Source organism: Hyperoodon ampullatus (genome assembly GCF_949752795.1).
Source record: "Hyperoodon ampullatus genome assembly, chromosome: 6".
Classification (NCBI taxonomy): domain Eukaryota; kingdom Metazoa; phylum Chordata; class Mammalia; order Artiodactyla; family Ziphiidae; genus Hyperoodon; species Hyperoodon ampullatus.
This window is the reverse complement of record NC_136919.1, coordinates 46,988,847-47,015,568: the sequence shown is the minus strand read 5'-3', so window position 1 is coordinate 47,015,568 and position 26,722 is coordinate 46,988,847. Positions and strand designations below refer to the sequence as shown.

At 43.1% G+C, this 26,722-nt stretch overlaps 2 protein-coding genes across 2 annotated transcripts in view; one reads left to right on the top strand and one right to left on the bottom strand.

The window, feature by feature from the left end:
- The window catches only part of ACO1 (aconitase 1), a gene marked incomplete at its 3' end in the record, with an annotated part of 38,598 nt that extends 30,878 nt beyond the window's left edge, over positions 1-7,720 (top strand). Inside the window, exons 18-20 of the mRNA XM_079705654.1 lie at positions 2,628-2,750; positions 6,029-6,214; positions 7,607-7,720. Coding sequence (XP_079561780.1) covers positions 2,628-2,750; positions 6,029-6,214; positions 7,607-7,720 — 423 coding nt within the window. The remainder of the gene's footprint in view (positions 1-2,627; positions 2,751-6,028; positions 6,215-7,606) is intronic.
- A 6,356-nt stretch (positions 7,721-14,076) lies between these two features.
- RIGI (RNA sensor RIG-I) overlaps positions 14,077-26,722 on the bottom strand; it is a 28,942-nt gene continuing 16,296 nt past the window's right edge. Inside the window, 6 exon segments of the mRNA XM_079705655.1 lie at positions 14,077-14,500; positions 16,072-16,081; positions 16,083-16,213; positions 23,729-23,752; positions 23,756-23,880; positions 25,794-25,961. Of these exon segments, the coding sequence (XP_079561781.1) occupies positions 14,204-14,500; positions 16,072-16,081; positions 16,083-16,213; positions 23,729-23,752; positions 23,756-23,880; positions 25,794-25,961 (755 nt within the window). The 3' untranslated portion in view covers positions 14,077-14,203.

Sequence of the window (26,722 nt, the reverse complement as noted above, 5' to 3'; positions counted from 1 at the left end):
TCTGAGAGGAAATTATTAGAGAATTAACACAAGAAAATTCCTCAACTGCAAAATCTGAGATTCCAGATTCAAAGGTCCACTGAGTGCCCAGCCACATGATTAAAGAAGACCCACTCCAAGTGACATCATTATGAAATTAAGACAGCAAAGTTGGGAATTCCCTGGCGGTCCTGTGGTTAGGACTCCGCGATTTCACTGCTTGAGGGCCTGGGTTCGATCCCTGGTTGGGGAACTAAGATCCCACAAGCTGCACGGCACGAACAGCAGAGGTAAGGAGATCTAGAAACTTCAGAGAGGGAAAAACAGCTTATGTGCATTGTCCTGGGGATCAGACGTGCTCACAGCAACCCAGGAAACAGACTGAGGAAAGTTACTGGGACCCTAAAATCTGTGTCCCTCATACTTCCAGCCAAGTGAGATTAAAGTAATAACACATTCAGATATTCAAAAACTTTAAAAATACCCTCAGTCCCAGTCTGAAGAAGCTACTTAGTAAATGTATTACACCAAAACAAGGGAATAAACCAAAAAAAGAGGAAGATGTAGGATCCAGGAAAAAGAAATACAGGGAATCGACAGGATGTTTGGGAAAGAATAGGAATGCACCATGTCCTCAGAGAGCCATCAGTCCACACAGGAATGTTGGGTTCCAGGAGTGACACCCCATGAAAAAGATTTTTAAATTAGATTGCCTGATAGATTTGAATGTCTTTAGAGAAGACTTGTATTGATACTTTAGGCAGTGCATTTGGGGATTAATTAACAGGTAGGGACACAGAAATAGGTGAACACACATGCAAAAATTTTATTCCAGTGGAAAAAAAATTTTTAATTGCCAAGAAAAGGAAATCAGAGTATATTATGTGGCTCAGCTATAAGTGGCATTTACATAATCAAAACGTATGACAATGATATTAGAAGGCCGCAGAGAGGAGGGGGTGGGGGAGGGGAAGGAGCGCGGTAGTTAAAAGAACTAAATCATCAAAGTAGGAAATTAATAATAAAAAAGGAGAAATGAAGAACTGGCCAGTTAAATATAATACTTAGGGATACAGAGGCACAATAACAGAAGAAACCACTAAATTTTATGTTTTCTTCAGAAGAGCGGGAGAGTACAGGAGCTGATGCTTTATAAGCTGCTTGCTACTCTCAGTTTGGCTCATGTATGAGAAAAGCCAGGAGCTGGCAATTCTAGACCTGCTTAGTCCCACTCATCTTGGGTTCCAAGACCTGCTTTGCCATGGGATTGTCAGCTTTGCGGTAGTTTTGAAAGCACTTTAAAAAACACACACTCTGGGGCTTCCCTGGTGGCGCAGTGGTTGAGAATCTGCCTTCCAATGCAGGGGACACGGGTTCGAGCCCTGGTCTGGGAGGATCCCAGATGCCACGGAGCAACTAGGCCCGTGAGCCACAACTACTGAGCCTGCGCGTCTGGAGCCTGTGCTCCGCAACAAGAGAGGCCGCGATAGTGAGAGGCCCGTGCACTGCAATGAAGGGTGGCCCCCGCTTGCCACAACTAGAGAAAGCCCTCACACAGAAACGAAGACCCAACACAGCAAAAATAAATAAAATAAAATTACTAAAACACTCAGAGCCAAGCAAATCTACTTCAAAAAAAAAAAAAAAACCACACTCCCACAGTCTTAATATACAAAGCTACTAATAGATATCTCTGAAAATATCAGGTAGTTTTTTTGTTTTTGTTTTTTTTAAACAGTTTCTATATTCATGAGCTCTATCCAGCTAAAGACATACAGAATCCTACCCAGATTTAGGTGATGCCGTGTGACATCAACCACAGTCTCCATCCTGTCACCGCAATAGCAATTTGTGAAAGCCTACTTGAGAATTTATTAGACACCTTTCTAGAGCTCCTTTCAAATCAAATACTCCTTTTGGACAGATCTTATTTTCTGACTTAAATAGCCAGGAGAAAACAATGTTTTATTACTCACCAGCAATGATATCATCTCTTTGTGAAGTCTCAGCTCAGCAGAATATTCAGAGTTCCTGTAAGAAACAAATGAATCTATTTGTGTAAGATGTTTCTCATATATACTAAAAGATCCATTAATCCTTTCCTGTCCTTTATTGATTGGTGCTTCCATCAGTGTTTCTACTGTCTCTACCTTGACCTCCATATAGAAGGGTGACAAATAAGAGTTTGCATTTTATGTAATTTCCGAACACGTGACCTTCTTTCTGTTTGGCTACCCTTCACAACTGACCATCACTGAGTTTCTGGTACTCAGTCAAAACCCAGGTTTAGGTGGGATTCTCTGCGATAGCTTTAAAATATTTTAATCAATGAAAGAGTTTAAAAAAAAAAACAGATCTAATTTCCTTTTTTTCCCCTGATGCCCTAGGATTTGAATGTTTTTCTAAAACTAGGACAATTAGGCATTTCACTTAAGAGTATAAAATTCAATTTGATAGAGGTACGTAGATGGAGCTAACTGGAAATTTGTAGACCAGGCAACTGACTGGTTGAGTGTTCCATTGACTCTACGTTGGCTTGGCCGACTACAGACACTTCTGCCCCTGCATGTCCCACCAGGACTCACTGCCCTGTGTCCACATTCTGTGCCTTTACTGTGTCTGTAAAACCTTCCTCTTCTCTTCCTCAGCTTGATGTGTTCGATGCCTCTGAGCGGTACCAGCAGGCGGGCCTTCCCCTGATAGTTCTGGCCGGCAAAGAGTACGGCTCAGGCAGCTCCCGAGACTGGGCGGCCAAGGGCCCTTTCTTACTGGTGAGTAGGATGCAGAGACATCCCAGCAGGCAGCTGCCCCTCTGAACCGGAAGGGAAGCTGGGAGGGAGGCCAGAAATAAAATGCTTTGCTTTACTTTCCAAGATGTTGCAGAAGAGCAAAGCAAGCTCGGGAAAGCATGGAATGTTTATTCATCTCCTGCTTCTTGGTAGATCGGGATTTACTTCACTGAGTGAAGGGTAATCTAGAGTTCACCGGCCTCCCTTAGATCAAACATTGCTATCCTGGGAGCTGTGGATCTTTGGGGGTGTCTACAGAACAGTTAGGGGGAGAGTCCTGAAGTCTGTCCATCCAGAAGTGTGTAGTATGTGTCTTCTTTTTTTTTTTTTTTTTAATGGGGAAAGTTTCATGGTTTTCATAACGTTCTGAGAGGTTAACACCTGAAGTTTATTCAAGGCTCTTGTCCCAGGTGAATGTGAGGAATAAGCTACTGCCCCTGTATCGTCAGGTTCACAGAAGGGAAAAAGTAAGGAGCCTGAGCTTTGGATAAGCTCGGGGAATGCACTTTTTACAGCTGCTTATCACTGCCTGTGAAAAGTCTGCATACAGGCTCAATAGAAAAAGAAGCCCTCTCTGTATGTAGACAGTCAGCTCTTTGGAACCTTCAGCCATTTCAGGGCTTGACCTGCGTCAGGTGTCCCTGTGGGAGGGGCCGCGCAGGAGCTTTTACTTCTCGAGCATTTGCTTGCCCTGAAAGCAGGGCACACGCCTGGTGACTGACTTTAATCCTCAGGATAGGGTAGAATAGCTTAGCTGAAATCAATTTAAATAACGATGGCTCGAGCAAATCAATGCACTTGGCAGACACTAAGTAAGTTGATATCCACAAGTACAGTAAAAAATATATATATATGGCTGTCTGGCAGGCAGCCCTCCAGACGCCCAGGCTTCTGAAAAATGTCTTTGAACATCACACCTTTTTTTTTTTTTTTAGGCAATCAGTTTGCAGTGGGTGGGGGGCAGATGTTCTTATTAGTTGGTAATTTGTTAAAGGCCTGCCTTTTCTAGAAACTGCTGAAAAGAACCTAAGAAATTACAGAAGAAAGGATTTTAGGAAGGGAGCTGGGCGCTGCAGGGAGCAGTCAGGTGGGGACAGTGAGATCTGGGGAATAAGAAGAGACCTGGCACCGAGCGGCTCTCTAGAGATTCGCTGGGCTGCACCAGCCACGAGACCAAAGAAGGAGCCCGGATACAGCAACAGAGACATCAGTGGTTTTATAGAGGGGGGCTCTTACACATCTGAAGCAAGGTCCTGGGGCAACACCCCACCGTGTGCAGCAAACAGGACACAGCAACAATCTTCCCTCCCCTGGGGGAGGAGGAGGCTACCATTTATAGGGGGGATTGATGTCAGGTTGGCTCATCAGTTACCAGGGAAACCAGCAGCTGGGGCCTGTGCCTCACAGCCCCTCAGGTTAACCACCACCACTAGAGCAGATGTTTCCCTTTAATAAACTAGCAGGTGGGGCCGTTCTGGCCTAAGGGGCAGGGGGCAAGCACATTCATGTGAGTAGGGCGGAGGTGAAGCAGGGACTGGTCGAGGAGGGGATGTACAAAGAGCAAGAGAACAGCCATCTTGAGGGGCCTGACCATACACGTCTAGACTTCTCTACAGAACTGCTCCGAGTTCTGTCTGCCCAGACAGCCATACACACTTCATTCTGTAGCTGCCCAGCCTTGGCCACTAGGCAACCCCGGGCTGTCCTCATGCAGAGAGGGACAGGCAGCTGTGATCTGCAGTGCTGCACGACCCTTTACACAGAGCTTGAGACATGAATGACCTGTGTTTACAAAGATTACCGCTTCCCCCAAAATAAGTATACAGTACATATATACATAAATCCATACAAAATATCTACTGTCCTAAAGAATCTGCCCTATCCTCTATAAATTTGCTTTTAAATTTGGAAACACCTTGGGATTTTAAAAAAACACCTGTGCCTGGATCTCATTCCTAGAGATTCTGGTTTAATTGGTAAGGGGAAAGGCCAGGACATCGGGATTTTAAGTCTCCCCAGTGATTCTAATATTCAGCAGAGTTTGAGAACTACTGCTCTATAGCCATGGTTCTCCTACCTTAAGAGAATCACTATCTTCTCCCACCCATGCTCCCTGTTAGAGATTCTGATACAGTAGACCTGGGGTAGTACCCGTGAATCTACATTTTTTTAAAATTAATTTTTATTGGAATATAGTAGATTTACAATGTTGTGTCATTTTCGGCTGTACAGCAAAATTAATCAGTTATACATATACATATGTATAACTCTAAGATTCTGTTCCCATATAGGTCATTACAGAGTATTGAGTAGAGTTCCCTGTGCTATACAGTAGGTTCTTATTAGTTATCTATTTTATATATAGTAGTGTATATATGTCAATCCCAATCTCCCAGTTTATTGCCCTCCCTTCCCCCTTGGTAACCATAAGTTTGTTTTCTACATCTGTGACTCAAGAATCTACATTCTTAACAAGCTTCCTGAGTAACCCTGATTCAGGGGATCTTAAAAGTGTACCCTAGATATTGAGACCTTTTAGGGGTATCTTACTATTATATTACAGTTAACTAATATTTAAGGATGGGATATTCTAGTTAATCAAGTATCCTGGTTTATTGATCATTGCTGTACATTGCCAGTTATAGATTACCAGTAAAATGTACTTTATAGGAAGCTTTATATCAAGATTATATTCAATGTAATTTGATCCCTGAAACAGGAAGTATGAAAGCAGCACACAGTAGATAATCATTTACTTTCTCTGTAGTATGTTCTGAAAGTTGTGTTTTTATTAAATCTTCGGTGTCTGCTGATGCACCTACAATAATAGCAAAAATTCAAGGGGAAAAATAAATTTTCTTTATGTTTCTTTGTGCTGAGGTTTCCAGATACAGTGGAAGTTTGCTGAGAAATATTGTATCACACGGTGGCTAAGTGTGTGGTTAGACTGCATGGGTTCAGATATTGGGTAAACCACTGACTACTAGGGTACAGGGGCACAATAATAGCGTCTACATCGAGGGTTGGGGGAGGGTGGGAGGAGAGTTCATTTCAGTGCCTACATGCTGCCTACACAGTGTAGGCAATCAGTTATGCCTGGCTACTGTGTTATTTATAACTAGGGGGCAACATTTTATGTAAACGATTAATTGGTACTTATGAAGAATTTAGGTGTGAGAAGAGTTTTGACTTACAAAGCCTTTGTAAAGTGTCTATGTAACTAAAGAAAAACTGTCCAAACTACTCTGTTGGCTCATCAGGGAATCAGAGCTGTCCTGGCTGAGAGTTACGAGCGTATTCACCGAAGTAACTTGGTCGGGATGGGGGTGATCCCCCTCGAGTATCTCCCCGGGGAGAATGCAGACACCCTAGGACTCACAGGGCGGGAACGATACACTATCAGCATTCCAGAAACCCTCAAACCACGAATGAAAGTCCAGGTCAAGGTAAGTCGGCGCCTTTCCATGCCAGGCCCAGCTCAAAGGCCCTGTGTTCATCATAAATCTTGTTAGAAGGAAATCATTGGGATTTGGAAGGAAAAATAAATCCCTCAGTAGACGTGCTTTAGACTTAGGAGTTCTACTAGCACCTTTCTGACCTGCCAGCACAGTGATGCCACACTATGTCGGTTTATTATTTATTCTGTTTACTCATAGAGTTATCAGTTCCATCCTTCCTCCCAAACCCGCCAGCCCCACTGCCTCCTGTTCCTCCCAATCTCAGCCCAGAGAACGGTAATGAAAGCTCAGCGATAGGGCATTTTCACATTACCTTAAAAACACCTTTTTAGGGCGTCCCTGGTGGCGCAGTGGTTGGGGGGTCCGCCTGCCGGTACAGGGGACGCGGGTTCATGCCCCGGTCCGGGAGGATCCCACATGACGCGGAGCGGCTAGGCCCGTGAGCCATGGCCGCTGAGCCTGTATGTCTGGAGCCTGTGCTCCGCGGCGGGAGAGGCCACAGCAGTGAGAGGCCCGCGTACCGCAAAAAACAAAACAAAACAAAACAAAACTTTTTTAGGGCTTCCCTGGTGGCGCAGTGGTTGAGAGTCCGAGTCCGCCTGCCAATGCAGGGGACACGGGGTCCTGCCCCGGTCTGGGAGGATCCCACGTGCCGCGAAGCGGCTGGGCCCGTGAGCCATGGCCGCTGAGCCTGCGCGTTCGGAGCCTGTGCTCCGCGGCGGGAGAGGCCGCAGCAGTGAGAGGCCCGCGTGCCGGGAAAAAAAAAAAAAAAAAAAACACCTTTTTATTATAAACCTGTGAACAGACACTCATCCCATCCCTGAGCCTCAGCCCCAGGCGGCCGACTTTGATTAGCCCAAAGGTGAAAAAGACAGTGCCCTGGATGAGGTAAGGATTAAGAACCAGCACCAAGGTCCCAGGGTGACCTAGCTGCCCAGGCAGACTAAGCTGCTGAGCTATGTCCCAGGGTGAGCAGCTGGGCCAGTGCCTAAGGGACAACCTTAACGAAACATCTGCTGACTGCCGACACTTCCATCCTCGGGCAGTCCCTGGAGGAAGTTTAAAAAATATCCCAAACGCCACTACTAGCTACTGCCCTGAGAGGCTATTTCTTTCTCAGGTGTCTCTCACTTCCATCACTTATTCTCTGCAGTGCTTGCTTTACCGTGTAGATCAGTACACTGGGGATCTTGTTAAATAAAACGCAACTTACTGCTCAGCACGTCTGGGCTGGGGCCAGCGTGCGCCTGTTCCCGGCACTGCCGGGGTGTGGACCACACTTGGAGGGGCAGCCTGAGGGCAGGCCGGGCAGGATGCCTCTGGAAAGGGCTGGCTTGCCTCCTCCCTCAGCGATTCTTCTCTGCTTCTTCGTCCTCCCAGCTGGATACCGGCAAGACCTTCCAGGCTGTCATGAGGTTTGATACCGACGTGGAGCTCACTTATTTCCACAACGGGGGCATCCTCAACTACATGATTCGCAAGATGGCCAAGTAGGCCCTGGTTTCCTCGGAGATGGGCATCCTGGCCGCAGCGGGGAAGGAAGCCCAGTGCCTGCAGCCCGCAGGCCCTGGCATGGCAGTCTCTCCACCCCAGGCTTTCCCTCCCCTCCCCTCCCCTCCCCTCCCTCCCCTCCCCTCCTTTCCCCTCCCCTCCCCTCCCCTCCTTTCCCCTCCCCTCCCCTCCCCTCCTTTCCCCTCCCCTCCCCTCCCCTCCTTTCCCCTCCCCTCCCCTCCCCTCCTCGCAGGGGCGCTTCCTGCCCAGGGCACCCTAAGGTTCCGGTGCCGATGCTCTGCACACAAAATCAGCAGTCTCTACATGCTCTATTTTTGTTAATCTTTTTATCTTTTTCTAGAATTTGGAAGCTTAGAATGGTGGGATTGTCAGTTGTGCCAGGAAGGGAGAGCTGAGCCCTTTACAGTTACTGATCACAGAATATGTTGATTTTTCACTCTTAGCCTGTACTGTTCAGCTGAACACAAATGTCTCCTGTCCGATTTTTGGTTCCTCTGTTACCCTCTGCTCAATGAAACCTTTCCCTTGAGAGTCCTTTGCTTCTGCATACCGTCCCAATGTTAACTGACAAGGCAGAGAAGAACTTTTTCACACTTCAAATCCTAGCCGTGACTGTGATCTCCTCGCCCCGCCTTTTCCTCCAGAGTGAATGATCCAAACACCTCGTGGATGGCTCAGAGGTTGAAATTTTTTTCATTATGTACCTTTTGATAGGTCAACACTGAAGAAATATGGAGGTTTCTTTTACTATATTCAAATATTTTCCCCAGAAAATTTTTCATGTATCGAGAGAACTTTAGATGTGGTTTTGGAGAGAGAGATGCAGAACATTTCTAATTTGAATACGATTAAATCTATTTTCAAGGAAAACTTTTTGACTTTGATACTGAATTCTGCTGTGTGTGTGGCCCTTGTTTTGGGATATGTAGACAGAGCAAATCTCAGACTGCAGGATCCTGAAGACTGGATGACCTTCGAGTTCTCTTTTTGTAACCACGTCAGTAATATGCAGGTTAAATGGCTGTGTTGAACCTCATTTGGGAGCAAACAAGAAGGTAGCAATAGCCTGGTAGCAGTAGCAATAATGTAGTCTGGTGAATGGATCATAATTTTTTTTATTTTCATCTAGGGTATCTGCTCATTTTCATCACTGAAGTCATTTCAGGGCACATGTCTTAAGGTACTCCAGCTGCCATGAAATATCATAGACTGAGTGGTTCAAACATCAAAAATTTATTTTCTCACAGTTCTGGCGTCTAGAAGTCCAAGATCGAGTTTCCAGCAAATTCATTTTCTGGTGAGAGCTCTCTCTCTTCCTGGCTTACAGCCAGCTACCTTCTCACTGTGTCTTCACATGGCCTTCCCTTAGTGCGTGCGCAGGGAGAGAAAGCACGAATGAATGAGCTCTCTGGTGTCTTCTTCTTACAAGGGCCCTACTCTCGTGACCTTTTTTTAACCTTAATTACTTCCCTAGAGGTCCCATCTCCAGAGTCAGTGTCGGGGAGGGCTTCGACATATGAATTTTGGGGGGACAACAAACATTCAGTCCATAACAGGGCACCTTAACAGCTTACAAATTAATCTTGTAAGGAATTTTAAGTCTCAACTTTAGCACTCAGGGTTTGTGCGCTGGTCAACATAACACCTAGGATCAAATCCTGTCTCCACCTCTTCCCAGATGACGGACAAGGCAGGTTATTGAGTGTCCTTGCCTCTGACATCCTGGGATCTAGCTTCTGTTCATGAATAAAAATTACAAACAGAACCCTGTTGCACAAGAAAAGCCCGTGACCCTCAAATTAAGATCAGTCCTAGCGTAAAAACACTAAGAAGGGCTGAGAAAACAGACGTCTACCCCTTAGTCCTCCATTGTGGAGCGTGGGAGCAGCCTGGTTCCCCACAATCAGTGCTTATGGGGAAACAGATTCCTGCAGCTATGACTTCTGGAATGGGGTCCCTTCACTTCTGGACTCCCATCCTCTACCTCCAAACACACTATCTTGTTCATTAATAAAATGTCTCAGCCAGTGTCCCATCCTTGCTCTCCACAAGGCTGAACAAATAAACCCCTTTTACCTGGTTTCTCAAGAAGGCACTGGGCTGCTTACTCTCCAGATTAGAAGTGTGCTGCTCTATGCTAGTCCCAGCCCCTCCTTCCTCTCTATGGGGTTCCCATCTCCTTTGTTCTTAGTTTTCTAAATCCATCCCTGCCTGATCCCTCCTAGGGAAACAAGCGCTCCTTGGTGTGCACAGTGAGTTCACTGACCAACTTTTAATGCAGCAAATAAGCACACGTGTCTGGCTATGGGACAGCCTTTGTGTAAGTGGAGAATAATCTAGGGGAAGGATATATTAGTCATGACTCTTAGTTGTAGTGTTAGAAGCACAATTCAAACAGCCTAAAGCAAAAAAAAAAAAAAAATTGGCTCAAAGAACTTGAAGAACATGGGTGGCCATGGCGGCAGGCTTGATTGGATCTATGACTCAGACAGGTTCCTTCCCTATCGTTTCCCTCTCGCCCTTCATTTGTGATGGCCTCTTTCTGGGGCAGGCTGTGTGCCGAGGGATATGGCCACCGTCAGCTCTGGGGTCACAGTTAATAATGTGTGGTCGTAGAGATTTGTCTCCCAGTATTCCCTAGGCTAAACACACTGGAAGTTTGCTAGTCACCTAAATGAAGAACCTTATTTTTGGCACAGTTGGCCTTTCAGGGTTGAGTTAGGACAGTGTGGCGCACCCTGCAGGTTATGAGGAGCAATGGAGAGCTGCTTCTGAAAAACAGGAGCCAAGGTTCCACTGGCTGCCTTCTTTGGAAGTTGTTAAATGTCACGACCACAAACAATTTAACATCCAAGTAGTTTTTGTTCACCCAGACAGCCTAATCATTGTGCACAAAGATTATATAATTACAGCTGATATTTTTAACAGGTTTAATAATTTGCATCCCCAAAACTGAGATCTACTTTTTAAATACAGATTTGTTGAGTGGCATTTATAGTTTTATTACATAATATAATAAAACAGAGTTACTGGTATGATCCTGAAATTAATACTCCAATTTGGTTCTGGTTGTCTAGTCAGCATCAGGGCTGAGTATCTGCTACTGTGCTTCTACACGATGTTAACAACGTCCCATGAATAAAAGGTGTCCAGGGTCGGGGTATCTGGGAACCACTGGGTTAAACGGGCCTTATTACCACAGAATTGACATAGGACACACAATGGCAGTGTGTACTGGAAATCGCTCATTTGAGGGGAGAGGGGACAGCAGACAATATAGAATCCTATCTGCCCACAGAACTGCTTTCTTCAGAGCATCTCACAGCACTTGGCTTTCACAAGACACACTTGAGGAAAAACTGACCTGATGGCTTGTTTTTAAATTCAAGTAATAATGTCAGTTTTAAGGGTGGAAATCAGTTTACTGGCCTTGTGACACAATCAGGCATTTGACTGAAAGTGAGTTTTCATTTCAGGTGAAAATATCACAAGGTGAGCACTGGTGGGGACCACAGAGTTAACAAGATCCAGTGGTTGTTATCAGATTATATCAGAACCACCTGAGGATCTTCAAAACGTACAACACGTGGCTAGACACACCCTGGCAGGATGTTCTAAGGGGGCTGGGCATGTGCCATGAAAAAGACTCCCCAGCTGGTTCTGAAATGCAGCCTTTGACCTAGAAATCCAACGACCAGCATTTGGACATCAGTTAAGAGTGCGCAATTCTTAAAACCCTACCTACTGGTTTCTTTCATTCAATAAATATTAACCAAATGCCTACTCTCTTCCATGCCCTATGCCTGCAATGGCTTGACTCCAGGCTAAAGTCAAACAAGGAAATTATTTTTCTTGTTTCAGCTTTAGACTGCATTCTTCTGTTGGCTGTACTATTCACCTTCATCCAAATTGAATTATTTAGATACTTACAAGAACTTTTCTCAAATAGATTTCCAGTAGATGTTGTATACATCCTATTGGAGTCCTTAAATAGCAACATCCAAAAAGGGCAATCACATATATAAAGAGATACTTGTTAGATTGGGATTTATAAGAAATATATATTTGGTCTTTGTCCCTAGTTTCTAGCACAGAGCTACTAAAACCCTTGGAATTTCGTGATAAGAGCAACAAAGGTGTCTCTTGTTATGTTAAGGAGTGACTTTTGGACCACCCCTAAGGATGGGGGCTGGTTACCGGAAAACCAACCATGTAATTAGAGGGTTAGACCTTTCAGTCGCATCCCCTGACCTCAGGGCAGGGGAGAGGGGCTGGAGGTTGAGTAAATGACCAATGGCCAATGATTTAATCAATCATTCTTACGTAATGAAACCTCCATTAAACCCAAAGGACAAGGTTCAAAGAGCTTCCAGGTTTGTGAACACGTAGAGATTCAGAGAAGACACAGAAACTCTGAGCCCCTTCCCCAAACCTTACCCTATGCATCTCTTTCATCTGGCTTCTCCTGAGTTATTTCCTTTTATAATAAACCGATGATCTAGTAAGTAAAAGGTTTCTCTGAGTTCTGCGAGCCTCTCTAGCAAATTAAGCCCACAGAGGAGGTTGCTGTAACCTCTCATCTGTGTTCAATTGGTCAGAGGCACAGGTAATAACAATTTGGCTTCTGAAGTAGGGAAGAGGCGGGGCAGTTTTGTAGGACTGAGCCCTTAACTTGTAGGGATCTGACGCCATCTCCAGGCAGATAGTGGCAGAATTGAGTTGAATGGTAGGACACCCCGTTGGTGAATTGCTTGGTGGTGCGGGATCAAAGCCCATATTAAAACTGGTGACCAGAACGTTAATACTCTAATAAAATATAAATGGAAAATGAATAAAAATTAGCAAGTAAGTTGGCTTAAATAACCCATTTTATTGTCTTACTAAGAATACTATTAATAACCATTATCAAACAACTACTTTGTATATCAAGTACTTATATGTTATTTCAGTTAAAAACTCTCCACTAACCCTTACAGGTATGTATTATCCTTGTTTCATAGATGAAGAAAATTAAGCCTAGGAGAAATTATGTAACTGGCAAGTTCTCTGACTCTCGTCAGATCAAAACGAGGAAGAGGTGGCTGCAGCAGGTCACCCCACTGATGTCCAGGACTGATCTGGGGGTCTGGGTGGCCTCCTGGACACCAATAAGCCTTCAGATATAAATAGGTGCTATCTGAAAAGAGTTATGCGACCCCTTATGTTGAGCATATTAACATTTTATGATGTTTGGAGGTTTGTTTAAGCCATTGATGGTCCTAGTGAATTACAAACAACTAATCTGAATCTGTTTTAGGATTAAAACAGATTCTGCTTAAATTACTATAGAGGCTATCCTGAGCGGAACATAAAATACCTTGGCCTGGATGGAGACAGTAAAACTCAGATAGTTGTCTCCATGTCTGGAAAACCCCAAACTAAGCTCTGGAGCATCAGCAAGCCTTGTTAAATGACACAGGAATGCCACTTGGATATGTATTCTAAGTTTTGAAATAGAAAGGACAGCCAAATTAAACTGCCCCTTCAGTATCATCCAAGGGACCTACCTGAGAACAGAGTCCAAATGTTGACCATCAACTATTACTGGAAAATGGCTTGAAATGACCATTCGAAGGGAACAATGGCACAGGTTAAGAAAACAAATTAATCGGTCAAGATGTACAGTAAACCAAAAGAATAGAAATCAACTTCTCAATGAGTACTGTATTATTTAAATGCCCCCATTACTAAAAATTGTCCACTGTAGAATTTTAAGATCAGATGCCACACATAGAGAACACAAGTGTATGTGACTATTATGCCTATGTATGTGTATATATACTGAACCTTTGGAATTACCAACGTATAAAGGATCAGCAAAAAGGAGCCAATAGAAAAGACTGGGGTAGAGTTAGAAGCGCTAGTGGCCAAGAGGGAGTTCCAAGAAAGGAGTATTCAACAGGGCCAAAAGCAGCAAAGAGGTCAAACAGAGGGAAGGACTAAGACGTGCCCAGTGGATTGGGCCACCAGAGTCGCTGGTGACCTTGACAAAAACAATTTCAGTAGATTATTAAGGGCAAAAGCCAGTTTACAGTAGGTTAAGGAAAGAAAGGGAAGCATGGAAAACCTTTCAACATTCCATTCACTCATTCATTTATCTCAATGTGTACTGAGTGGCTAGCGGTGCACACTGGCAGTGGGTTCTGAAGGGAAGAAGGGCAATAAGTTAAGCCTTTTTCATTTTTCCCAAGCTCTACTGACCTACAAAGTGATTCACTGAGTGCTGTGATTCATTCACTCATGTTTTATGTAAGTGATACAGTACAAACTGCTGAAAACAACAGAAGTTAAGTGATATATACTCAGTACAGTACAAGCTTTAGGGAAAATATCTTGACAGTGGTACAAGTGATTTGTGATTCACCCACTGGTCTAATTTCTTCTTCACTCAAGGTCACCCATTCCCTGCAGACTGAGGTCCTGAGCTCAAGTGGACATTTCTGCAGCATCAAATGGGATCTTCTCAAAATGAAAGTCCTTCCACTTTGCATACAGTGTCTGAGCTCCAGTTGCAACATCTTCCACCACAAAACTTTCAGTCTTTATAACTATAATCTCAAATACCTTATACTTCACATAGATTCCCCAGTCATAGCTGCAGTCCTCCCTGGCACAGAAGATCTTTGCTCTCTTCTCAAAACTCCCAAAGCTCTTTGGTTTGGGGTGTAACTTACTCACAAAATGCTCCCTGAAAGCGACTCCAACCATAGTGAAATGGCATTCCTACAGATGAAAGGATCGAATAGCATACAAAACAGAACGTTAGAACCAGAACATAATTGTGATTTAAAAAAAAGAAAACTCCACAATAATCAGAGATGACGAGAAGGCGGGATCCCAATTTTTTTACAGATGGAGTAAGAAGGAAATGTGGATTTGCCTCAAGGCCAGAGTAGAATCCACGCAGCCTGACCCCCAGTGACACAGGTGGAGGTGAGGGTGGAGGTGCAAGTGAGGGGACAGGGGACATCTCATGAAGGGGAGGACTAAGAAGTTTCCAGGCAACCTGGCTCCCCAAAATAGATACTCCTTATTAATTCAGAGACAAAGGGGTATTTATTGAAGATCTGTGAAGCCTGAGTTCACCAGAGGCCCTGACAGGAAGAATCCAAAGGATACAGAGAACAACAACAAAGGGTCAATGTGTATCTGAAGAGGCTCAGGGACTAATGTGTCCACTGGCCCCGCCCCCAGTCAACGTTAGAATAAACCTGAACAAACACCACAGTGCACAGAACAAACGCAGACCCTACATACCAGTCCCTCGGGAAAACATAGTCTAAAAGGGCCATTTCAACAGAAGATCACCCAAATTGGAGCTGAAAGGACCTTCCTTTTACTGCTAAAGAAAAAGACTCAGAAAGGTATGGGAACTTGCCAGTATTACCCCTAATACGCTTCTTGCTCCAATGTTGGACTGATTAGAGACTCAGCTTTCTGAAGGCTAAACAGAACCCTAAAGTAATAACTCGTCATCTGACCCGGCCCAGGCCCTCCACCCTCCCCAGTTGGCAGCAATAGTTACATCCAATTTTTGTCTTTGGAGATTTTTCTAACCCTTATCTAAGAGTTTTAGAAAGCTAACCTGCAGATGTCATGTTTTTAAAATAAGGAGATTTTGCTTCCATTGTAAAAGTGATCCATATCCCCAAAAGAAAGTTTAGAAAACATAAAATAGTAGAAAGAGAAAAAATCATGGTGTCTCACTGCAAAATATTAATACATTTTAGTATACTTCCTCTAGCCTTTTTTTGTACAAACATAAGTGATTTTTTAGTGGTGGTGATGGTGGTATTGCTGCTATTATTTTGCACTGCTATGATCATAGCATATTTACTACTTTCTGTCCTCATTAATTTTCCCACTTTACCATTAGTTTGTAAGAAGTTTTTCATTATACTATATAAGCTTCCTAATCATTTTGTTTAATAAACTTTATTTTGGAGTAATTTCAGATTTACACTGAACTACAGGTTTTACCACTTTTTCTAATAATATTCTTCATCTGTTCTAGGATCTAATCCAGGATACCATGGTGCATTTAGCATAACCATTCTTTGTAATGGCTACATAATATATAATTAAGTAGCTGTGCAGCAATTTTTAAGCTATTTCTTTATTGCTGAACATCAAGGGTTTCTTTTAAACTTTTTAGCCTTTTAAAAATACATGGACCATGGCCATGATAACAACAGAATAATAGTATTCTTACTATAAATATCTCACTGATAGATAATAAGCTTTAATGAGTGCTAAAAAATGACCCAGTGATATTTGTTAAAAAGACTGCCTACCTCCATCACTCATATCAGCTGTATAACATGCAAAGGTTTTGCACTTTCTGCAGAGCAGTTTTTTATTTTCCTTATCAAGCACAGGTTTTGCTTTTCCTTGATTATCCCTGATGAATTTTTCATGAATCTGTATCTGGCAAACCTAGATGCAAAAAACCAAAACAAACAAGCAAAAGAACCTCCTCAAATATGTAATTTGAGTATAACTAGGATATATATACACATACATATATATGTACATAATCATTCATTCCTATACAACTTCCATGAGCATACAGTACCTGGCTTTGTTCATAAAAATCTCATAGGTAATTTTATTGATTCTCCTAATAGGAGAATTCTTTGTTAGTTAATGTTTAATTGTGGCCTCCAATTAGTCTTTTAATACCTTCATCAAAGATGCCCATAAAAGCACTTAAGATGTCCATAAAATAGTGATGTGAACCATGCTTTCTACTTTAGTAGCTGGTAAAACTTTAAAAATCCTTCACAGGGACTTCCCTGACGGCACAGTGGATAAGAATCTGCCTGCAACGCAGGGGACACGGGTTCGATTCCTGGTCCGAGAAGATCCCACATGCAGCGGAGCAACTAAGCCCGTGTACCACAACCACTGAGCCCGCGTGCCACAACTACTGAAGCCCGTGTGCTACACCTACTGAAGCCCGCACGCCTAGAGCCCACGCTCCACAACAAGAGAAGCCACCGCAATGAGAAGCCTGTGCACTGCAACAAAGAGTAGCCCCGCTCACCACAACTAGAGAAAGCCCATGCATAGCAGCGAAGACCCAACACAGCCAAAAATAAAATTAAATTAAATCTTTAAAAAAATAAAAATCCTTCACAAACAGACATATGATATGCATTAACTGTTTCAGGAATAATTACACCCACTCTCAAGGCATAAACCCACTGAATGGAACAGTAGGCAGAAGAGTCCCTCACCGCCTAAAATCTTTTTTCTCTCTTCCTTTCCAACCACAGAGAGTATTGTTGAATTTCAGTAAAATTAAATGTCTGTATAGGATGACCACATTCTATCTCAAAATTTAGGGCTTGGCTAAGTACAGCTAAGAACCCTGGACATTATATATAAAATAAACATAAGATTCTGTAGGGTGAAGAGAGGAGGGCAGACCAGCTAGGAACCTTGGGACCCTAGAAACAACACGGTAGTGAGTTTCCTGGGTTTTCGTTTTGCCTCTTATATCCCAGACATGGAGCTGAAGAAGCTGGCGACCAGAAATGACTATGGGGACAGACAAAGAAATCTCAACAAAACCCTATCTCTCTAGCCAAAAGACCAGGACAGGGGCAGCCACCAGGACAGGGGCAGCCAGCAAGACAGAAAACTTTCAGACAACAGCTGTTCTACCAAACACCACAGGAAAAAACAGCAACAACAATAACAACAACAACAAAAAACCCTGAACCCTGAGGCTAAGTGTGGAACCTAGATTTCCACGCTGCAGGGCTGTTACAAAGCACCTCAACACTCCCACCTGCTGGTGTCAGAGAAAGCCAGGATTTTCAGTCCTGGCAAATGGTAGCCCCCCTCACCTGTGGTGTCCCTGGAGACCACATGGGGGGCCAGAACTCCCATCCCCACACAGCAGTAACAAGAAGCTTCCCCTTGCTGGTATCAACAGAGGCTGAGTAGGAAACCAAGGCTTCTACCTTTACCTGACAGTGATGAAACAATGTCCCTCATCTCCCCTGCCAGAATGATATCAGAAAGAAGCCAGCTGACACAGAAGGTTAAATAAGATCCCAAGTCTCATCATATAGTATGAAAATCTCTGGGTTTTGATTAAAAATCACTCTTCACACCAAAAACCAGAAAGATCTCAAACTGAATGAAAAAAAAGACAACCAATTGATGCCAACATGGAGATGACAGAGATGTGAGAATTGTCTGACAAAGATTTTAAAGTAGCAATAATAAAAATGCTTCAATGAGTCATCACAAACACTCTTGAAACATGAACAGATATAGAGGCTCAACAAAGAAACGGAAGACATAAAGAAGAACAAGATGGAAATTTTAGAACTAAAAGATACAATAACCAAAATAAAAAGATTAGTGGATGGGCTCAACAGCAGAATGCAGAGGAAAAAGGAAAGAATCAGTGAACTGGAAGACAGAACAATAGAAATGACCCAATGTAAACAACAGAAAGAAAATAGACCGAAATAAATGAATAAATAAATAAATAAACAGAGACTCAGGGACCTTTAGGACCATTTAAAAATATCTAACATTTATGACACTGGGGTCCTGGAAGGAGAGGGGAAAGAGCAGAGCTTAAAAAGTACTGGAAGAAATAATGATGGAACATTTCCCAAATTTAACATAATGTAACATAAACCTACAGATACAAGATTCTGGACAAATCCAAATAGGATAAACCCAAAGAAACCACAACAAGACACATTATAACTAAACTTCAGAAAACTAAAGACATAGTAAAGAATCTTGAAAGCAGCCAGAAAAAAACTGACACCTTACCTATAGGGGAAAAACAATCTGGATGACACCAGATTTCTCAGCAGACACTATGGGAGAGCAGAAGAAGGTGACACAGTATTTTTCAAATGCTGAAAGAAAAACCTGTCAACGCAGACGCCTCTGTCCAGCAATATATCCTTCAAAAATAAAGAGGAAATCAAAACATTCTCAGATGAAGGGAAACTAAAAGAATTTGTTCACCAGTAGACCTTCCCTAAAAGAAGAGCAAAAGGAAGTTCTCTAAACAGAAGGATATGATAAAAGGAGAAAACTTGAAACATCATAAAGGAAGAAAGAACATGGTGATTTCCACAGTATCAGCTGTAGAAGGATCCGCTCTGTCCCAGTGGTTTGTGGTGCTGCCTCTCTTTTATCAAGTGTTCCAGGTGGAACCAGATAGCCTAGGTGCAAATCCTGTTCCTACCACTTAGCAGCTGTGTGATTTGGGGCAAGTGCCTCAGTTTCCTCAATTATTATACAGAATGGGAATAATAATAGCATTTCCTTTGTGGGCTGTTGGGAGGTAAGATGAGTTAATAATTGCTCAGGGCTGCCTGGCATAGTTTTAATGCTCCTTGTTGTTAGCCTCATCTGTTAGGCTAGTCTTTTGCTAAAACCATGAAAATGTTAATGATGGTGATTTGTACTTTAGTATTGGGTAGGGCAATACCCATTCATGAGTTATTTTTTCAGAAATGTCATAGCTATTTTCATTTATTCTTCTGTATAAACTCAGGAACCATTTTATCAAGTTAAAATATCATTTAGGGCTTCCCTGGTGGCACAGTGGTTAAGAATCCGCCTGCCAATGCAGGGGACACGGGTTTGAGCCCTGGTCCAGGAAGATCCCACATGCCGCGGAGCAACTAAACCCATGTACCACAACTACTGATCCTGCGCTCTACAGCCCGCGAGCCACAACTACTGAGCCCGCATGCCACAACTACTGAAGCCCGCGCGCCTAGAACCCATGCTCTGCAACAAGAGAAGCCACTGCAGTGAGAAGCCCGCACACCGCAATGAAGAGTAGCTCCCACTTGCCGCAACTAGAGAAAGCCTGCGGGCGGCAATGAAGACCCAATGCAGCCAAAAATAAATAAATAAATAAAATTTAAAAAATCATTTATACTTTGATTATGGGTTATGATAAACCTATAAGAGAATTTTCGGCAAATGCACATCTTTAAAATATTCAGTGGTTCCATTCAAGAGCATGGCATTTCTTTTGTCTTAATCTACCTTCTATCTCTAAGTAAAATTTTTTTAGTTGTCCTTATTTACACTTCAAACATTTCTGGTTAGGCCAATAGATGTAGTAGTTAAACAGATGGGCCCTGCCAGCTCCACCCGTAACCAGCTGTGTGGTCTACTGACACTGAAAACTTCCATGCCTCAGTTTCCCTCCTGGAGCATGACATAATAAGAGGCTCTACCACATGGAACTCTGTGAGGCCCGTTGATATAAATAAACAAGCATTTGCAGGGCTTGGTGGAGAGCCCATGTTCTGCATGTATGAGCCACAGTTATTGTTGTCACTGTGAATGGGAATGTCCCACCCCCGTATATCTTGTATTGGTTACTGATCATCCAAAGAGAATCCATTGATCTCTAAAGCACTTCAAATTCAAATAAAATTTGATTTATATTTAAAAATTTAGGCCTGGAATATAGGTTAGGAAAACAATCAAAATATGATTTTCTCTCCCCCAACTCCCCACCCCATCCCACTTGAAATTACCTTCATCGTTTTTGTAAGAATAAAGGATGCTTAATGCTTCCTATTTTCAATTCAAGTTTTCACTGCTGTAAAACTGTTGCATTATGTATATTTAATCCTGTTATTTCCTTTGGGTAAGTTTCTAGAAGTGAAATTCCTGGGTTACATGATATATATTTCCCTATGAGCAATTTTAATTTCTTTTTCTCAGACATGGTTCTGATCACTACTTAATGCAGGCTCAGGGTAGGGGGGGATTTGATAGGAAAGAGAGTAAAAATATAAACTTGCCCTTTGGGCATCCAATTTAAAAATTCACTTATATCTAATGATATTCAATTATATACTAAAATTCAATTAAATATTAATAATCTCAAATATTTTAAATGTCAATAAAGTCAATAAATATAAATCCTAATAAATTAAAATTAACTATTACTGCTATACTGAAAACTAAGTAAAACTCAGTAACTGGATAAAGAGGTTCAACCAAAGTCACAAATTAAGTCTAGAGCACACTGCTTCCCCATCGCCCACCTGTGGTTGAGAAGCAGCCTAACTCCCTGCACTGAGGTGGAAAGAGCGCAACTATGAAACCCCGATTGCGTGCAGTCATGGGTACACATCATGTTGGAAGTTCTTCCGTCAAATTGAACTTTCAACCCATATCTTATTCTCTACTCATAAGAAAGGAAAGTAGGCTTCCTCATTTTGGTTTCAAATGACCCTCCACAACTAGAACTGTGAAAAATATCCTTTATACCTTATTCCTCCAGAATGAAATACTACCAGATCCTGAATCTTCCATCATAGAAATAAGTTATTGGATGATTCTGGGCTCTCTACATGTTCAGATGGCTGGAGAGTAACCAGAGATTCTCCAAGGGCCACAGTGCTCTGGTGAAGGTCAGCCACACGTAGACAATGGACAATGCAGCTGTGGGTGCAGAGAAGAAAGTGTACAGTCTCCCTCCCCGCTACCCAGGGATTACCCTAAAGACCTCTGAACTGGTTCCCTCTCTTCTGCAGAGTTTCTTTGATATGAAGGGCCCAGGTGCTCAGATCCAATGCCCAACCCTTAACAAAACACCACAGAAAGGGGGCTTACCCCAAGAACCATAATTCCTTTTAGTTTTAAAAGCATAAGGTTTTCCCTAACTTATTATACTTCTCCTAAGCCTTTGAAAGCAAGGTCTTCCTCTTTCAACAGAGCAGTGGAGGCTGGTCACCAGGATAAGACAGGGACGACACCAAGACTCTGAGCTCCCAGCTGCCATGGCATTGCCAGCTGCCAATGACTCATGGCCGCACTTGTGCTGGGCCCTTGCTGATTCTTTACCACCTCTGCCCGTTTTTGATCTGTGGGTGTTAGGGGTATCCCAAATGCTATTAAATAGCCTAATTCAACAGATATTTAAACCATTTTCTCCTCACCCCACTCTATGGCCTGGTGTACTGCCTACAAAAGAATGTCTGTGTGTTTGTTCCAGCCTCCGTCTGCCTCAAGACTTTTACTCTATTGCTTCTGCCACATGCGAGTGTAAGCACCTTGTTACTCAGTGGGGGAGATAAAGAATTATGCCAAAGCTAACATGGTTTTAAAGCCTTTATTAGCAGTGTCCCTGTATTCTACAAAATGGAGAAGTGGCTCAGTGAAAAAACCCTATCCTAAGTAAAATTAAGGAGGGAAATTAAGAGGAACTAAAGAATTGCCCTTCAATTCTGTTCAGTGAAAGTGTGGAAGAGGTATTTTTAAATATCTTGTTCTCCAAACTTTAGGAAGAAATGTTCTTTAAAATGAGTCAATGCTGACATAACACTGTAATTTTTTCCTAAACTAAGTATTAGTTTGCTTTAGATCATTCATTGCTTCTCAATACTTTTTTGAGCATACAAATTATGACTTTTCAAAATTATAAATGCTATGGAATCGGTCTACTAAATTGTAAGACTCATCTTCATGAAGTTTTAAAGTAGGCCTCATGCCTCCGTCCAGTAACAACTCCCATTTTTGAGCACTTATTTTATACCACGCACTGTAGGAAGCAATGCATACGTCTCACTTTATCCCCCAAACTACCCTGTGAGTTAAATACTGTTATTTTCCCAACTTTACAAACAAGGAGAATGATGATTTCAAAGAGAAACTACCTGAAGTCACACATTTTATAAGTGGCAGAACTGGGATTGGAACCACTGATTCTAATGTTAAAGCTCCTGCCCCAGACCTGCAGAGTTCAATGCTTCCAGAGAGTCTGAGATAAAATCTCTGCAAATGGTCTGCAGAAAGTATGGGTGTATGTGTATGTGTGTGTATGTGTGTGTTTCCCCAATCTGTCCCCCATTTTTCTGTGTTATAAAGGAAATTACAATCAAACTAAGGTCACTACCAAGATGCTGGACTGAATCAGTGTGCTACTCCGAAGTTCACACTATTATCCATACCTACATACTTCCAACACTGGGCACACCTCCCAGGCACAGTGCACTGGAAGCTTTTCCCTGAGGACTCTGGATGTTAGAGAGAGAGATATTTGAGGAAAAGACTAAGAAGAGCTGTGTCTTGCAGTGTTAGGTTGTAGTGCTCATAATGAACTGTCAACTTAAGGGCAAGTCTAGCTCAGTTTGCCTTTTAGATCTAAAAACATAGTTTCAGGTATTAGCACTAATACAATATATTTTAACTCACTGAGACTCAAAGCAGAATGAATCTGATGCTCACTACAGGGTGAAATTTTAAGCATAAACTTATGGTTCTAAAATAACACTCTGGGGACTTCCCTGGTGGCGCAGTGGTTAAGAATCTGCCTGCCAATGCAGGGGACTTGGGTTCGAGCCCTGGTCCGGGAAGACCCCACATGCCGCGGAGCAACTAAGCCCATGTGCCCCAACTACTGAGCCTGCGCTCTAGAGCCCACAAGCCACAACTACTGAGGCCACGTGCCACAACTACTGAAACCCGTGCGCGACAACTACTGAAGCCTGTGTGCTGCAACTACTGAAGCCCATGTGCCTAGAGCCCATGCTCCACAACAAGAGAAGCCACCGCAACGAGAAGCCTGCGCACCGCAACAAAGAGTAGTCCCCACTCGCTGCAATTAGGGAAAGCCCGTGCGCAGCAATGAAGACCCAATGCAGCCTAAATAAATAAATAAATAGAAATGTTTAAAAAAATTTTAAAAAGTAAAATAAAATAACACTCAGGGAATTCCCTGGCAGTCCAGTGGTTAGGACTCCACTGCCAAGGGCGCAGTTCAATCCCTGGTCAGGGAGCTAAGATCCCACAAGCTGCACAGTGCGGGGAATGGAATAGTAAAGTAAAATAACACTCAGAGCAATACAATAACAGGTACCAGCCATGCTCACAAACAGGGACTGTTTGTGACTTATAGTCAGATTCTGAAAGAGTAACACAGATACAAAGACTTACCTTTTCTTTAAATACTGCTTCATCTCACGTCTGCAGGCTTAAAATGGAGTCATTCATCATTTTTTCTTTGTATATGTTTATTTTTTCTTTTTCAATTACATCGGCATTACTAGTCAAAAGGAAGCACTTGCTCCCTCTTGCTCTTCCTCTGCCTATTAGAAAATAAATATTTTATTTGGTGTCTGTGACTTAAAACTCTGATAAATCTGAGAATATGAGAGAAATAGGGGTATTCCTAAAATTCAGCTTTGGTTCACTGAATCCCACTTTCTAGAAAAGCTGAGCTGGTAGGGTGTGAAGTCAAACTCAGGTGTGCACCTGCACATTAAACATTCAGATAAACAAGGAGCCCACCTTAGGCAGGCTTCCTTGGGGTCTCCATGGTACAGTGTGACTGGACAGGCCCATTATTAGAAATACTGCTTAAAGACAATCTGGCATGAACCCTCAGGATGACACGGTGAGGGCCCCAAAGATGAATAATAAACAGATGGGGAAATGGGGAAATAAGATATGTTCACAACCACCGGAATATAGGTGGAAAATGATAACTGCTATAAGAAAGATGGATAGGGAGGGCTTCCCTGGTGGCACAGTGGTTAAGAATCTGCCTGCTGGGCTTCCCTGGTGGTGCAGTGGTTGGGAGTCCGCCTGCCGATGCAGGGGACGCAGGTTCGTGCCCCGGTCTGGGAGGATCCCACATGCCGCGGAGCGGCTGGGCCCGTGAGCCATGGCCGCTGAGCCTGCGCGTCCGGAGCCTGTGCTCCGCAGCGGGAGAGGCCACAGCAGTGAGAGGCCCGCGTACCGCAAAAAAAAAGAATCTGCCTACTAATGCAAGGGACACGGGTTCAAGCCCTGGCCCGGGAAGATCCCACATGCCGCAGAGCAACTAAGCCTATGTGCCACAACTACTGAGCCTGAGAGCCCGCAAGCCACAACTATTGAGCCCACATGCCACGACTACTGAAGCCTGCGTGCCTAGAGCCCATGCTCTGCAACAAGAGAAACCACGACAATGAGAAGCCCGCACACCACAAGGAAGAGTAGCCTCCGCTCACCGCAACTAGAGAAAGCCCACACAACAGCAACGAAGACCCAACACAGCCAAAAAAGAAATAAATAAATTTATAAAAAAAAAGAAAGATGGATAGGGACTTCCCTGGTGGTCCAGTGGTTAAGACTCCGTGCTCCCAGTGCAGGTGGCCAGGGTTCGATCCCTGGTCAAGGAACTAGATCCCGCATGCCACAATTAAGACCTGGCACAGCTAAATAAATAAATAAATAAAATTTTTTTTTAAAAAAGAAAGATGGATAAAAGGGTCACGGGCATTCAAATTAGAGATTATTGCTGGCTGGGAGAATTAGGGACAGGTGATGTGGAGGCAGGAGAAGAGGAAAAACAAAGGTCAGCAGAAGCAGTACATGCACAATTCCTTCAAAAAGGAAGAAATGATAAAGTCAGGTAGGCTGAAGTGGCTAATGAATAAAATGGAAGAATGGGGAATAAGGTTGGAAAGATAAGTGGGTGCTGGATTTTGAAAATGCTTTAACATCAAGAAAATTGGGGAAACACTGGAGTTTCTAAACAGGCAAGGGACATGCTCAGAGCTGTTTTTCTGGAAAAAAGATGTGGCAGCCATTGTTATGGAAATTAGAAAAAGTAAGAGAGACCAGTTAGGAGACTGTCTAGTTCAAGTGGGACACAACTCCTTGGAGTGTCTCTTCTGGAATACAGGGAGCCCACCAGCACCTAAGCACAACCAGGAAAGGTCCACATGTGACTGCCAAAGCGTCAATCAAAGTTGGAATTATCCTTCCATAAATATGTCAGCCAATGTCGGTCAAGTAATCAGTATTCATTGTGAACAAGAACCAAAATAAGTATATGTTAGTGGACAAAACTGTAGCTACCCAGTCCTGACCAAGTAAGCCACCTTTAGGGCCAATAATACCAGGGTCCACTGTGCCATTGGTCACAGTAAAGGAGAAAGGCTGGAATGACAGACACATTCACAAATCAGATAAAGTGGCAGCCTTTTAGTAATGGTATGAAAGCTTTTCTTACCTCTGGTTTGGATCATTTTGGTGACATTGCCCACATACTCATATAGGAGGACCAGATTGCACTGAGCAATGTCAATGCCTTCATCAGCAACCAAGGCGGCAATCAGAATCTTATCTCTGTTAGTTCTGAATGCATCCAATACACACCTCTGTACTGGGAGGGTCATTCCTGTGTCAGAGTCAGAAGGCAGGTATAACTCACCAAGAGGGAACTTTACCCTTGAAAAAATAGCTATTAATTATGGAATGCTTATGATATGCCAGGTACTGTGATAAGTGCTTTACATTCATGATCTTACAACAACCCTTAGCAATAGGGCCTATCCTTGTCCTTGTTTTTGAGAGGATATTTAAGGTGCGGTCCAACAACTTGGACTCTGCCACAAGTCTGCCTGACCTAAAATCCCAGCTGTGGCAACTACTAGCTATGTGGCTTTGGTCATGGTATATCAAAACAAATATTGACTTTTCTGCAAAAATATTAACAGCTAATTTTAGCACATTTGCACACGCACAGCAGTTTTCAGCTAACAAGACCATTTCACATCTACTTACTCACTGGAATTTCACAAGGCCCTTTTAGGTTGATGTGGCAAACGTTATGATTCCCCTTTGTTACAGGTGAAGATCTTGACGTTTTGGAGGTATGGTAAACTGACAGCTAGCTAGCAGCAGAATCGGGCTTTGAATTTAAGTCTAGGATCCAGCAGTATGCAGTTCCCAGCCACTGATACACTGAGAAGGAAAGAATTTCAGTGGTCTCCACCTCAGAGTTAATAGAATTCATATATATATATTTTTTTATTTTTGGCTGCGTTGGGTCTTCGTTGCTGCATGCGGGCTTTCTCTAGTTGTGGTGAGCAGGGGCTACTCTTCATTGTGGTGTACATCTTCTCATTGTGGGAGCTTCTCTTATTGCAAAGCATGGGC